The sequence below is a fragment of the Pelodiscus sinensis genome, chromosome 1 (genome assembly GCF_049634645.1).
Source record: "Pelodiscus sinensis isolate JC-2024 chromosome 1, ASM4963464v1, whole genome shotgun sequence".
Lineage (NCBI taxonomy): Eukaryota > Metazoa > Chordata > Testudines > Trionychidae > Pelodiscus > Pelodiscus sinensis.
Genome location: NC_134711.1, coordinates 131,325,956 through 131,339,879, shown reverse-complemented (window position 1 = coordinate 131,339,879; position 13,924 = coordinate 131,325,956). Strand labels below are relative to the sequence as shown.

The following is a 13,924-nucleotide window of genomic DNA, read 5'->3' as shown; positions in this document are numbered from 1 at the left end:
CCACATCCTTTTTGTAGTGGGGGGCCCAGAACTGGACACAATACTCCAGATGTGGCCTCACCAGTGCTGAATAAAGGGGAATAATGACATCTCTGGATCTGCTGGCAATGCTCCTCTTAATGCAACCTAATATGCCATTAGCCTTCTTGGCTACAAGGGCACACTGTTGACTCATATCCAGCTTCTCATCCACTATAACCCCCAGGTCCTTTTCTGCAGAACTACTACTTAACTGGTTGGTCCCCAGCTTTTAACTATGCTTGGGATTCTTCCGTCCCAAGTGCAGAACTCTACACTTGTCCTTGTTGAACCTCATCAGATTTCTTGTGGCCCAATCCTCCAATTTGTCTAAGTCACTTTGGACCCTATCTCTGCCCTTGAGCGTATCTACCTCTCCCCCCAGCTTAGTGTCATCCGCAAACTTGCTGAGGGTGCAAAATTAATCCAGATCATTAATAAAGACATTGAACAAAACCGGTCCTAGAACCGAACCTTGGGGCACTCCCCTAGAAAACAACCGCCATCCTGACATCGAGCCATTGATCACTACCTGCTGGGTCCGGCCTTCTAGCCATCTTTCTATCCATCTTACCATCCATTTATCCAATCCACATTCCCTTATGCTAAGGCATTTCAGTGAGCCTGGTGATTTTCAACAGTGCTGTGCAGCCAGAAGCTCCCTGTTAGCCACGACAGCCAGGACTTCACCCCTTTTGGAAATCAAGCCTCTTATGGTAGGTGAGTTGGGATACAGGCAAGAGCAAGCTTGAGCTAATGGAGTAACTCCATTAAATGGTGGTAACAGCAAAGCCTAATCCTATATGGCCTATTGGCTTGAGGGGAACACAAGCCCACTGATGGGGGGAAACTGGCAGAGGGGGGCAGTTGTTCCAGGGCCCAGTGATTCTAAAGCGGCCAGGTCTCTCAGCCACCACCACTGCTACTGCTAAGGTGCTTACAATTGCTGCCGGCACGCCACACTGTCCACTCCAGAACCCCATGCCATGCATTCTGGCTTGCTGTGAGGCCCAGCGTGGGAGGGCAGCTATCCTGCAGGCAGCACTGGGAGCTGGCTGCCTCAGCCCCATCCCTTCTGGAAGCACAAAGCTAGGCCACACCCCCACATTGCCAAGGGGCCTGACAATCCTGTTGGCTCCTCTGGACGAACAAGGGACATTTAGTCCAGGAATGATGACACTGAGCTCCTGCGTGTTAGGTGAAAGGAGGAGTAGATAGTGTATTGTACTAAACGGCACATTATCTGTCTGCAGTTGTATATGACAAAAAGCACATCTTATGTATAGAACATGAACAATTTTTATATAGATATAGAATAGTTCTTACAGAGGAAGCTTAAGGAGATGACTGCAAGGCACCAGAGTATCAAAATAATAGGTGAGACTATCTATCTATAGCTTGTATTATATATGAGGCCAGAACAGATAATCATAATGGTCCCTTACAGGCTTAAAACATATGTAACTGTAATGATAATAAACCATAGCATTTATCTCTTATGCAACATTTTTCACCAGTAGATCTCATGGTATTCTACAAATGATGGTTAAGTATCATTATCTGCATTTTACAGATGGGGAAACTGAGGAACAAAGAGGTAAGATGACTTGCCCAAGGTCACCCAGCTGGCCAGTGGCAAAGCAAAGAATAGAACCTCATGTTCTTATGTATATACGGCCTGTTCTTAATTTATCATACAGCTCTCCATTAGCTGGTGCAGACAGGAACAATAATCCAAAAGAAAGGACATTCCAAAACTATAACAGAGTTCAAAAAAGCACTAAGTAAATTGATGGAGAATGGGTCTGTCAGTGGCTATTAACCAGGATAGGGTCCCTAACTTTTGTTTTCCAGATGGATCATAGGGGAGGGATCAGTTGATGATTACTTGCTCTATTCATTTTCCCTGGGGCACCTGGCATTAGCCCAGTATCCTGTCTTCCAACAGAAGCCAAATGGACCTTTGCTCTGAACCAGTATGGCCATTCTTGTGTTTTTGGATAACAGCTTCTCCAAGTCCCAGTCCAGTACTCCATTCTATAGGCCATTCTGCCCCCCATAGCCATGAATCTATAAATAATCATACTCTGGACCTACGCAGGTGTAATCATGCAGTGTTGGTCAAGATCACACCTAGCACTTCTCAGCACTATTAGCCCAATGCTGTAATGCATCCTCTTTCCCATCCCCACTTCCCTCAAGAAGAGAGGGCATCATGTTAAGAATCCTCATTCTCGCAGCTTTGAAATACAATGTAAATGTCTCACCAAGTATTACAGTCCTTTTTCATGGCCTCTCCTTGAGCGTATTCTCTTCCATTGTGGAAACATGGACACCTCTGAGGGGCAATGCATTTGTTTTTATGTCGTACCTAAAAATCAAAAACCACAGACACACATTTTATCAGCAGTTTGGCCCCTGAATATGTGATAGTGCAAATTACCTGCACTCATGAGCAAATGCAGGTGCAATAGCAAAAAAGCCAGGGTTCATTTGGACAGAGCCACAGATGCATGAAACGCAGCCTTGTATTTACTTTGGAGAAGGTGGAAAGGACTAGACAGCTGCTGAAATTGCTGAGGAAAACAAGGGGAGTAAAATCAAATAGGCTGTGAAAGAATTTACTAATGAGAAAAAGACTACACCTAGGATGGGGTAAAGGCGCATAAAGGGGAAAAATGTGGCTACCATGAGGAACAGAGGGAAAGCCTGCAGAGAGCTATTCACAAGTAGTAGGCAGGTATCCTAAGCATGACAAGCTAGAGTCAGATGATTGCACCAGGAAGAAGCCAGAAGGAGAGTTAAAGCTGATTATCAATCAAAGGACACATACTGAAAAGGAACCCCCAGAAGAAAAGCGTCTGTGACCACAAGCAAAGAGCATGGCTCAGGCCACCGGTAGTAGTGATAAAGCAAATGGATTAGGATGGTGCCCTGCCAAGAGCCAAGACTCTCCTGGACAGAGCCATAGATCCATGAAATGCAGCCTTGTCTCTACTCTGGAGAACGTGGAAAGGACTAGACAGCTGCTGAAATTGCTGAAGGATTTCCCCGAGAGGGAATTCCACAGACAATACATTTTATGGTTGGGGAATATGTCTTCATATTCAGCCTACTTTTTCGCTGTCTTAAGGTCAACACATTATTTGTATTTATAGCCCCTCCACTTTTTACAACACTAAGTTTCTCCCTCTTCGAATACATGCACATTTGCTCAGACTTGTTCTTTTAATCACTTTCTTGAGGAACCAGTCTTTCCAGACCCTTCAGCTATTTCTGTTACTTTTCTCTGCATGTTCTTAAAAGTATCACAGTTGTTCCACAATGCAAATGCCCTCAACTAGGGAATCGGGCAAAAACCATCATGAGTTGGTTTTGCTAAAATCTGGTTTGTCTTCTTTTGGCTTTTGTCCGTGGCTTATTGGAATGCAGTATATTTCCCCTCACCAAAGCGCAAAATCCCAAACTTACTTTTAACCGTCAAAGTCAAATAATCACTTTTACATCCCTCCTACTTCTGAATTGGACCTGAGACCCCTCTGGTCTGACTGTCTGGGTGAGTCAGCAGAATATCCCTGCACTTCCACAGAAGGTCATAGAACCTGGAATCTTTTCAAAGGGTCAGCGCTGGTCCCATGTATTCAGTACTAAACACAGGTTCTAAAAATGTGGTCCCTGAACCATCAGAAGTCCACAGAGAACTGGCTGGTCACATGGACTGTGTCTACACTGGGCCACTTATTCCGGAAAATCAGCCGCTTTTCCGGAATAAGCTGCGAGCTGTCTACAATGGCCCTTGAATTTCCAGAAAAGCAACGATGCTCTACTGTACAAAATCAGCCGCTATTCCGGAAAAACTATTCTGCTCCCGCTCGGGCATAAGTCCTTATTCCGGAACACTGTTCTGGAAAAGGGCCAGTGTAGACAGCCCAGTAGTCTTTTCCGGAAAAAAGCCCTGATCGCGAAAATGGCGATCGGGGCTCTTTTCCAGAAAAGCACGTCTACATTGGCCACAGACGCTTTTCCGGAAAAAGGACTTTTCCGGAAAAGCAGCCTGCCAATGTAGACGCTCCTTTTCCGGAAAAACTGAAAACGGAATAGTATTCCGTTTTAAGCATTTCCGGAAATTCATGCCAGTGTAGACACAGCCATGGAGTATAGCTATTAAAGGCAGGGAGCGAACAGTTCCTTATCCAGCTGGAACTGTAAACAGGGAATTAGGGATTCAGGAATACTGATAATTTCCACCCAAAACCATATGTTCAGAAGCTCTATATTTATGTCCTATACTGAATCTAGCAGCCCAATGCCCCACCAACATGGGTCACAGATCTGTAACATCCCGAAAAAAAATACTACATATTACCCTGTCACCTCCTCTGTCTGTAAATAGTGTAATTTCCCATGGAAGTCCTGCCTCCAGTAGTTTTCTTCTCCAGTTTAGCACAGAAAAACTAACAGTCTCTCAGCTTAAGGCAGGGTGGGCGTGGTTGCGTGGGGAAGTAGCCACAAGAAAAGTCAGAGGACTGTAACGAGAATAGCTGCTGTTCACACCGTCTCACACCCTAAGGACGAGCACTCGTAGGATTTATATGGCTGACTAGCTGATGAAGGTTCCAGCTGTTTGGGAATCTGCAAGAAACATCCACCATTTGGCCCTATCATTGCTTATAGGTCCTATTCTTGGTACAAGATTTCTTAAGGCATTTTTAAAAACTAAAAAGAGCATTTTAGGCTTTAACATGTTTATCCGCCACTTCAGAATTGTTTTCACTGTGTTCTGTTCTGCACTTTCCTCAACCCATTGAGCCTCACATTCTCTCGTTCCATCTCGCCATAAGCCCTTGCACTTAAGTGGAAATGAAGAAAAGTGTCTTCAAAGGCCTTATGTACACTGGGAAATTGCATCCTGTTGGAACACATCAACTCACATGTTTTAATTAACACGACTCTAAGCACAACTTTGCTCTGAGGATGGTCACAGTCAAGTTTAAAAATATGTTAACCATGATAGAACTAGATAAGAATTAGATAAGTTTATAGAGGATAAGTCCATCCACGGCTATTAACTGGGATGGGGTCTCTAGAAGAGAGGAATGAGTAATAAGGGAGGGATGAGGTGATGATTACCTGTTCTGTTCATTCCCTCTGAGGCACCTGGCATTGGCCACTATCAGAAGGCAAGATTCTGGGCTAGATGGACCTTTGGTCTGACCCAACTGAACCATTCTTACGTTTTTAAACTCCACCTGTTTTTGTTTATACTAAATGCTAAATCATGTTTATCTCATATTATCAGAGGGGTAGCCGTGTTAGTCTGAATCTGCAAAAGCGACGAGGAGTCCTGTGGCACCTTATAGAGTAACTGAAGTGTAGGAGCATAAGCTTTTGTGGGCAAAGACCCACTTCGTCAGATGCATGTAGTGGAAATATGCAGGCCAGAATCAGGCTGGAAATGACGAGGTGGATCCAATCAAGGAGGATGAGGCCCACTTCTAGTAGCTGATCTGGAGGCGTGAATTCCAAGAGAGGAGAAGCTGCTTTTGCAGTTAGCTAGCCATTCACAGTCTTTGTTTAATCCAGAGTTGATTGTGTCAAACTTGAAGATGAACTGTAGCTCAGCAGTTTCTCTTTGAAGTCTGGTCCTGAAGTTTTTTTGCTGCAGGATGGCTACCTTTAGATCTGCAATTGCGTGTCCAGGGAGATTGAAATGTTCCCCTACAGGCTTTTTTGTACGTTGCCATTTCTAAGATATTAGGATCTACATGCATCTGACGAAGTGGGTCTTTGCCCACGAAAGCTTATGCTCCAACACTTCAGTTAGTCTATAAGGTGCCATAGGACTCCTCGCCGCTATTGTCATATTAATGAGCCCATTTTCTAAGATACTGCACTTTCCTAGAGTAAATATGCACAGGAAGGCAGTCCTCTCACCAATACTTGGAGACTTCTGTGCTGCAGTTAGTCAGTTAGAACTAGACAAACCTGCAGTGAGCAATTTATGACAGATCTGGTTGGAAAAATCAAATCATTCCCTTAAAAAACTCACTTCTCCTTTCCAAATTTTCCAGTGGAAATGCCAGATTTTCTCTGGGGGTTTTCTAAATGAAATATTTAGGAACTAGACATTGCTCTGGTCCTTAATTCAGTTCATTTTTGTTTTCTTCATGTAAATCATTGTTCTGGGCTGGGCTGAGGGATGAAGGATTCAGTATGCAGGCTGCCCCAGGGAGAGAGGACAACCCCAGCCCTCTCTCACCACAGCAGCTTGGGGCCAGGTGAGAAGCACCTCTCCATGGCCACTACAGTGCCAGTGGGCACAATGGAGGGAGGGGTGCATGACCCCGAATGGGGCAGGTCCAGGTTCATTTGCCCCTGCACTCCCCAGCCAGATTGAGGAATGGAGCAAAATGTGCAAATTTCTCCTCCCTCTCTGATGAAGGGGAACCACCAGCAATGTTCTTGTATTAATGGGGGGACCTGCAGCCCCCCCCCCACACACACACCCTCCCTAAAGTCACCTGTGGGTAGTGGCTCAAGGGTAGGGCAGGCCAGGAAGGGGGGGTGCCCCCAGCCAATCCCATTCACCTGCTTGTGATACTGTCTTTCTTTTCCATACGGTTTTTATTCATCACCATATGCATGAAGGGTGGAAAAATCAGTCCCTCATACACAACTAAACCCTTGCTTTAAGTTGTGATAAGAGGAAGCTATATACCAAATTTAGTGATCCTAGCTCTCACTGTTTAGGAGATGTTCAACAAATGGACAGACCCAGTCTCGCTTACTCAAAAGCTCTCTCAAATTAATAGTGGATTTTCATTGCCATATGTGAAAGAAAATGATAATTTTAAGCTGTAAATTTCAAATGTCATATCACTTCACTTTTTGAAAAAAGAAAAGATTTTCTATTTTGGGCTTCTAGATTTTTGTCCCCCATCCAACCTTTGGTCCCTCCCTTTTTATATAATCTCTTTTTTCCACTAGAATGGGGAAACCCTTATTTTCACTTTTTTAAAAAACATATTTTTCTACCTGGAAACAGTTGGCAAAGCCTTAAGAAATTAAAAAAGAGCAGTTTTTTTCCTCACGATTTTGCACATGTATCTACTGTTTTCCAATGATTTCAAGGTAGAAAAATGTACATATGTATTTAAAAGCTTCAGGGGTTAACCGGGTTAGTCTGTAACTGGAAAAACTTAAAAAACAATAAATAGTCTAGTGGAACCTTAGAGACTAACAAAACATGTAGATAGTATCATGAGCTTTCGTGGGCAAAACCCACTTTTCCTGTATTTAAAGTGGGGTTATTCCCCCCCATTCCAATGAGAGGGAAAGGGGAACATAAAAAACAAAAGGAAATGTAAGAAATCCAAAATCTGGAAATGCAAAATAGAAAATCAAAATATAGGAGGAAAGTGCACAAATGAAACTCACGTTCTTATTTCCCAAAATTTTAATATTTTTAAGTTATGGAGAAAAATATTTTTTTATTATCAGCTCAAAATTATTTTGTTTGATTTGAATTTTGCAATTAGAAAAAAATTAAAATGTTTCAATCAACAGTTCCACCTGGAAAATTTCAACTTAAATGAAACCGTATTTTCCAAGGAGATATTTTTTCCTATCTGAAAATTGCAAACAGTTCCAGTTTATGCAATGAATACTTGCTCATACTGCCTCTTTTATTATTTAAATATGTTATTCACATCTGTTCAAGTAGCAATTCATATTAGAACCTATGGATGCTCTGTGGATTGTGGTAAACCCAGTTAACACATTTTTAAGTACATCGTTGTCCACGCTAAGGGCAACATTGTGTATATCATCAAGTGTTGCAGTAAGCATTTGTTCTCTGTGCTGAGTCTCTGGTCACATAACCAGATGGCATTGTTTGTGTTTCTTGATTGAATGCTTTAGTTTTTTAAAAGCTAGAGGATTTGCTCTTCCATACATTAATTATCTTCAAGTGCTTGTAATTTTCTGATTAATCTATTGAACAAATAATAAAAAGACCTTTTCATAATGTCTACAAGTGTACTTCAGCTTCTTGTGCAATTATTTATTTACTCTAGTATTAAAAATATTTTGTCTTCCGACAGATATTCCTACAAAAAACAAATTATTCCCCTGAAGGTTTGAGAATTAAAAGGGTCTTGGATCCACTTAATTGAATTGGCAAGCTTAATTTGCAAAAAAAAACTATTCATAATACTTTTTTGTTGCATTTGCTCAGTTATGCTTATTGCTAATCTGGAAAATACCAAACTCATCACATTACTTATTTTGCATCCCAATTTCCATATCTTTAGGAACACTCTGGAGGGAAGAAACTGGCATCCAATAAAATTACATGGCATACCTGAGCAATACTAAAATCCTGTCACCTGTGGTGAAGGCTGAAGTGAGCACAAAGCTAAATTGGTAGCCAAACGCAGAATCAGGAATGAATCTTCCCTGAGGCTCTTTTGATAGAACATTTGTGGTATTTTGTCTTGCTGCTCATTAGCACCAGGTGAACACTTCCCACACAATACATTTCAAGGGTTTCCCTGTGCTAGTGAAACTCAGACCTTTCCATTTTCTATACCCAGGTTCCCAGCAAGGGAAAAAAAATCTGAGCCCTGATACGCTCTGTGGCAAAGGCTATAATGAAATAAATATGTCTTCTGATGTTAACTTATTCCGAGGATCATTTCCAAAATGTAGGGTCTTGGTCTTCTTACCTGCCAGAATGGAAGTGAGCAAGATAGCAAGCAGCTACTGGCAGATTGTTTTACCAGTAGATTGAACTGTACTGCCATCCAGTGGGTAAAATAGGGACAGCTCCTTTTATCAAGTTTCAAAGGATTGTCTTAAAATAATCCTTCAAAGGTTAAACTCAGGGAAATCATCCCACCAACTTCAATGGGGACACTTTGCATCAAACTCCAAACCCTGCTTCTTCTGGTAGGAGTCTTAGAGTCAGTCTACACTACACAGTCTACACCAGCATAGCCCCATAGCATAGGGAAGGGGATATTTCCATTCGTGCAGAAACACGGCCTGCCAAAATATTGGCTACATCAACGGAAGCACTTTCCCATTGATGCAGCTGTGTCTATTCTGGGACTGATATCCTCATAGACGTGTCTTTTGGGTATGAGATTTTTTTTCATACCCCAAACCAGCATAGCTGTGGCAGTATAACTGTCAAGTGCAGACCAAGGTTTATGCAGTAATTGTCTGAACGATTACTCCAACCAGTTCTGAAAAAATAAGCTATTTTAGTAGCACTGATTAAATAAAGCCACTGTGAATAATATTGGTCTAGTCTGTGCTAGAAAAATAGGTTGACTGAACTATGTTGAGCAGGGCATGAAAACCCAAATCCAAGTCAGTGTAGATAGTGCTAAGCTGGCAACCTAGCTACTCCAGGATGTGTATCACATATGCCAATGGGGAAACCCTTCCTGTTGGTGTATGTCATACCTACACTAAAGTGTACTAATTTTAAATGTAGATAAGGTCTCAGTTTCAAATGTTGGCATTTTTCCCCATTGAATGATTATTTCTCCCTTTTCATCATATAAATAGCTCTACTCTGAACCATCACCAATTCCTGGAAGCAAACCCAAATCTCAAATCCATTGAGCAGACCAAGCAGATTACAGTAATTCTGATAAACTTTTGCAGGAACTCAAACTGTAAATCTGTGGGAGGGTCACTTGCTAACATTACTATATTCTATGCTAGAAGATCCCCCCTCTCTCCCCTTCCGAACCAGGAAAATTAATGGAATATTTTCAGCATTTAAAATCTGAAAAAGTCCTAACACAGGTTTAATAAAGAAGAAAATGAATTATTCCAGTAGATGAGTAGCTGGTTCATGAAAGCTTTGCTGTGCCATCTCCCAATCAGAGTTTTGTATGGCTATAGAAGAGTGCACTTGGAACGAGCCTATTGCTAGCATTGCTCATTGCTGACACAAAAGACTGCAGCTGGAAGTACAAGGAGATTTCCTCATCCTAGCTGCTGCTCACAGTCTCAGTTGCTGTCATCACAAAACATTTCTATTTTGGAACAGAATCTGCCATATAAATGTCTGACCATCCGCCAATATGAGATCAATCTGCTAAAAAAGAGAATGTGATCCTGGAAATTATGAAGTAATAAGCCATCTAGTTTGTTCTAGTATGACATTGGAAGAAATACTGACAGACAAAAGAACTACACTCACCTACAAGAGAAAAGGCACCACAGGTCCCTATAAATCTACATGGCTGCTCCAGATGAAGTCAGCCACTGTTTTAGACAGAATTCAAAACTAATGAATAAAGTGAACTTCCAAGGACTTTCCACTGTCAAGATTTTTCAATGGAAAAGCAGGTTTGTCCATTTTTTTTATTTTTTATGTTTTTATTTTTTTGGTGCAGAAAGTATCTTTCTGTGGAAAAATTACAATTTTTCATTGAATAATCAAATGCCCCAAATTGAAACAGTTTCTGTTTTCAAGCAAAACACAAAATAGTTTGATCACAAACCGAAATACAAAGAGCACCACTTCGTCACACTAAGGCCGTGTCCAGACTCAGGGGTTTTTTCGGGAAAAGTAGCCTTTTCCCGAAAAAACTTCCCCTGCGTCCAGACTCAAGCCGCGTTCTTTCGAAATTATTTCGAAACAACGCGGCTTTTCTTTCGATGGCGGTAAACCTCGTTTCACGAGGAAGAATGCCTTCTTTCGAAAGTTCCTCTTTCGAAAGAAGGCGTTCTTCAATGTAAATAGGGCTTCTTCAAAAGAGAGCATCCAGACTCGCTGGGTGCTCTCTTTCGAAAAAGCGGATTGCTCTTTCAAAAGATCCGCCTGCAGTCTAGACGCGATCTTTCGAAAGAGGATCTTTCGAAAGATGCTTTCGAAAGAACCTCTTTCGAAAGAAGCCTGCAGTCTAGACATAGCCTAAGAAGGGGGCTGTCATGCATCATGGAAGATGCGGTTTACCAGGGAAGCCAGCCTAGAGGGGAGAATGGGAGCACGAGGGACCTGTGCTACAATTCTCAGGAAGTACTAATATCCTCCAGAATCAAACTATGTTGGATTGTGGCCAAAACATGGTGGGCTTTAACTTTTCACTAAAACCCAAACTTTTCTGTGAGGGGGAGGGGAAACCACTTTCTTATCCGCTCTAGAATTCAATATTACTGGCTAAAATCTGTGCACTTTAGAATATTTAAAAAACAACAAATAGTGTGGTAGCACTTTAAAGACTAACAAGATATGTAGATGGTATCATGAGCTTTCGTGGGCACAGCCCACTTCTTCAGATGATTAGAGTGTTAGATGTCCAGAACTGGTCATCTGAAGAAGTGGGCTGTGCCCACGAAAGCTCATGATACCATCTACATATTTTCTTAGTCTTTAAAGTGCTACCAGACTATTTGTTGTTTTTTAAGTTTTTCCTGTTACAGACTAACTCTGCTAAAACCTGAAGCTTTAGACTAGGAAAGAGATGCACTAGGTGCCCAGAGGAAGAGTGTCTTTTTACTTATGTGTGTACTAACGTTGGGGGCTTGACAGAATTTCTAGTGACATGAAGTTAGCATTAGGAGACATGGTAGAAGTAGTGACCAACATTTTTAAAAATGGTTGCCTACTGCTGGGCTTCTAAATGCATATTTAGGAAACTAAATCAGTGCCCTCCTTTTCCCAAAGTTCTCAGTACCTCTCAGCTCCTACTGAAATTGGTGGGAGCTAATGGGTACTCATCAAACTGTTTATTTAGTTGCATATACACCAATTTATGAGTCTATGGGTATGTCTACACTGCAACGCTATTTCGAAATAACTAGCGCTATTCCAAAATAACTTGGGCCGCGTTCACACAGCATAAAGTTATTTTGAAATAATGTCGAAATACTGTCAAGCTGGAGGACTTCTTACTCCAACTCCTGTAACCCCCATTGTAGGAGGAATAAGGGAAGTCGGAGGAAAAGTGCTCTATGTCGAATAAGTGCTGTGTAGATGCTCCCTATTTCAAAATAAGTTAGTAACGTAGCTCAATTTGCATAGCTTATTTCGAGTTAAGCTCTGCTGTGTAGACGCACCCTCAATATAATCACTCATTTTATAAAACCTTATCTTTAACATCTATTAGTGCACATGCTTTCCTTTATTAACTAAAAGCAAATGTCTCAAAGGCCTCAAACTGCTCTAAATGCAGTTCTAACCAGTCCCTGAGCTTTCAGGAAAGTTAAATCAAGACATCACAAAACAAAGCCCCTAGTTTGAGAACATTGTTTTAATGAAAATAATTTGTTCAACACATTTTTTCCAACATATGTAATATAGGTTATACACAGATAGATGTTTTCACTATTCAGTTGGTTTTACGAGGGGGAGTAGGCTCAGAAGTATTGCCTACAGCACCTCTATAAAATGTGTACCATGAGTTCCACCCATAACCCACCCCATTGGCCTGTGGGCACTAGCAGCTTCATGGGTGAGTGAGACCTTAACCACATCTCCTCATCTGAGCGAGCAAGCACGGACGGGCTGTGCAGCACGACTACCCCCTGCTCTGAAAATGACAGCAGCAGCACTCAGATAGATTCCCTAAGGATTAAGGCCAGAAAAGACCATTAGGCCATCTAGTCTGGCCTCCGGCATATCTCTGACATAGGGGGTGGGTGTCAGAGGCATGGGAAGTCTGAGCCTGCCCACACTCTGCTCTCAGGCCCGTCCTGCTTCTGGCTCTGCAAGTGGCCGGCTCTCCTGCTGCTGCTCAGCTTCCCTATGCTCCAGACCAGGAAGGCTGGGGCCATGAGGCCCAACTGTCCCCCCCCCCCCCACACACTCTAGTGCTGGTGGAGCTGGGACCATGCTGCCCAGTAACCCTGCAGTTGGGACCAGGGATCCTGGGGCTATACCACCTGGTCCCTTGGCACTCGGGGGCAGAGGGAAGCTGCAGCACTAGCTTGCGATAGGGAACAGCAGCCACAATGTGGGGGGTTAGGGATGTGGGGCAGGAGCCAACAGCCTCAGTGTGAGCTGGGCTATGACAGGGATGGAAGGGACAAGGCCTCGGGGGGACGGGGCAGGGTTAGCTGGGGGATAGCCTCCCCAAGGCAGAGTTTCATCCACCACCCATGATCACAAAGAATTTCACCCAGACACTCCTGCGCTAAGCCAGATGATGTAATTTAGACTAAAGCATACTATTGCTGGGGAGACAACGTTGTTCTGTGTTGGGAGAGTCACACAATCAGAGAGGGGGAAAGACCGAAGTGACACCACCAACTCCTAAGGCCCCTGCAATGGCAGGGAGTTGATTAGGTGGATACAGGAGTGGAAAACTTTTTTGGGGTCGGGACTACACAAAAGTGAGAAGTAAAAAACAACAACAACAACCACCACCACCCACCCCCAACTGAGGACACTCCACATTCCACTCCCACACCAGAGCCTCAGATGGCCCAGGCTAGTAGATTTTGTGTGTTCCAGCCCCATGGGGAATGAGAGGCAGGGCTGGAGCACCAATGCAGGGGTGTGTGAAGCCCTGAGCTTTGGAGGCCAGACTGAGACAAGCCGTGGGCCGCATCCAGTCCCTGGGCCTTCGATTCCCCATCCCTGACCTAGACGGTGCAAGCCAGCACTCCATGACCCATGCTGCAGAGAAAGTTGGAACACCTGCCAATGTGACCTAAGGGAAAATTCCAACCTGACTAGAGGTAAGTTGGACCTTGAGCATTTGAGCAAAGCACATTAGGCAGGACTCAAAGGGGAGGTCTCCACTTGGAGCTGGGGGTGTGAACCCCAGCTCGAGCAGACACATTCACACTAGTTCTCATTGTCCTAAAGTGGTCAAAATAGAATGTAGCCACAGCAGCACAAGCTGTGGGATGGGTGGGCAGGCTAGCTGCCCCAAGATCA

At 43.2% G+C, this 13,924-nt stretch overlaps 1 protein-coding gene across 1 annotated transcript in view; it reads right to left on the bottom strand.

Annotated features, from left to right (window-relative positions):
• The window catches only part of VWF (von Willebrand factor), a 249,131-nt gene that overhangs the window by 156,063 nt on the left and 79,144 nt on the right, over positions 1-13,924 (bottom strand). The window contains exon 19 of the mRNA XM_006128153.4: positions 2,286-2,389. Coding sequence (XP_006128215.2) covers positions 2,286-2,389 — 104 coding nt within the window. The remainder of the gene's footprint in view (positions 1-2,285; positions 2,390-13,924) is intronic.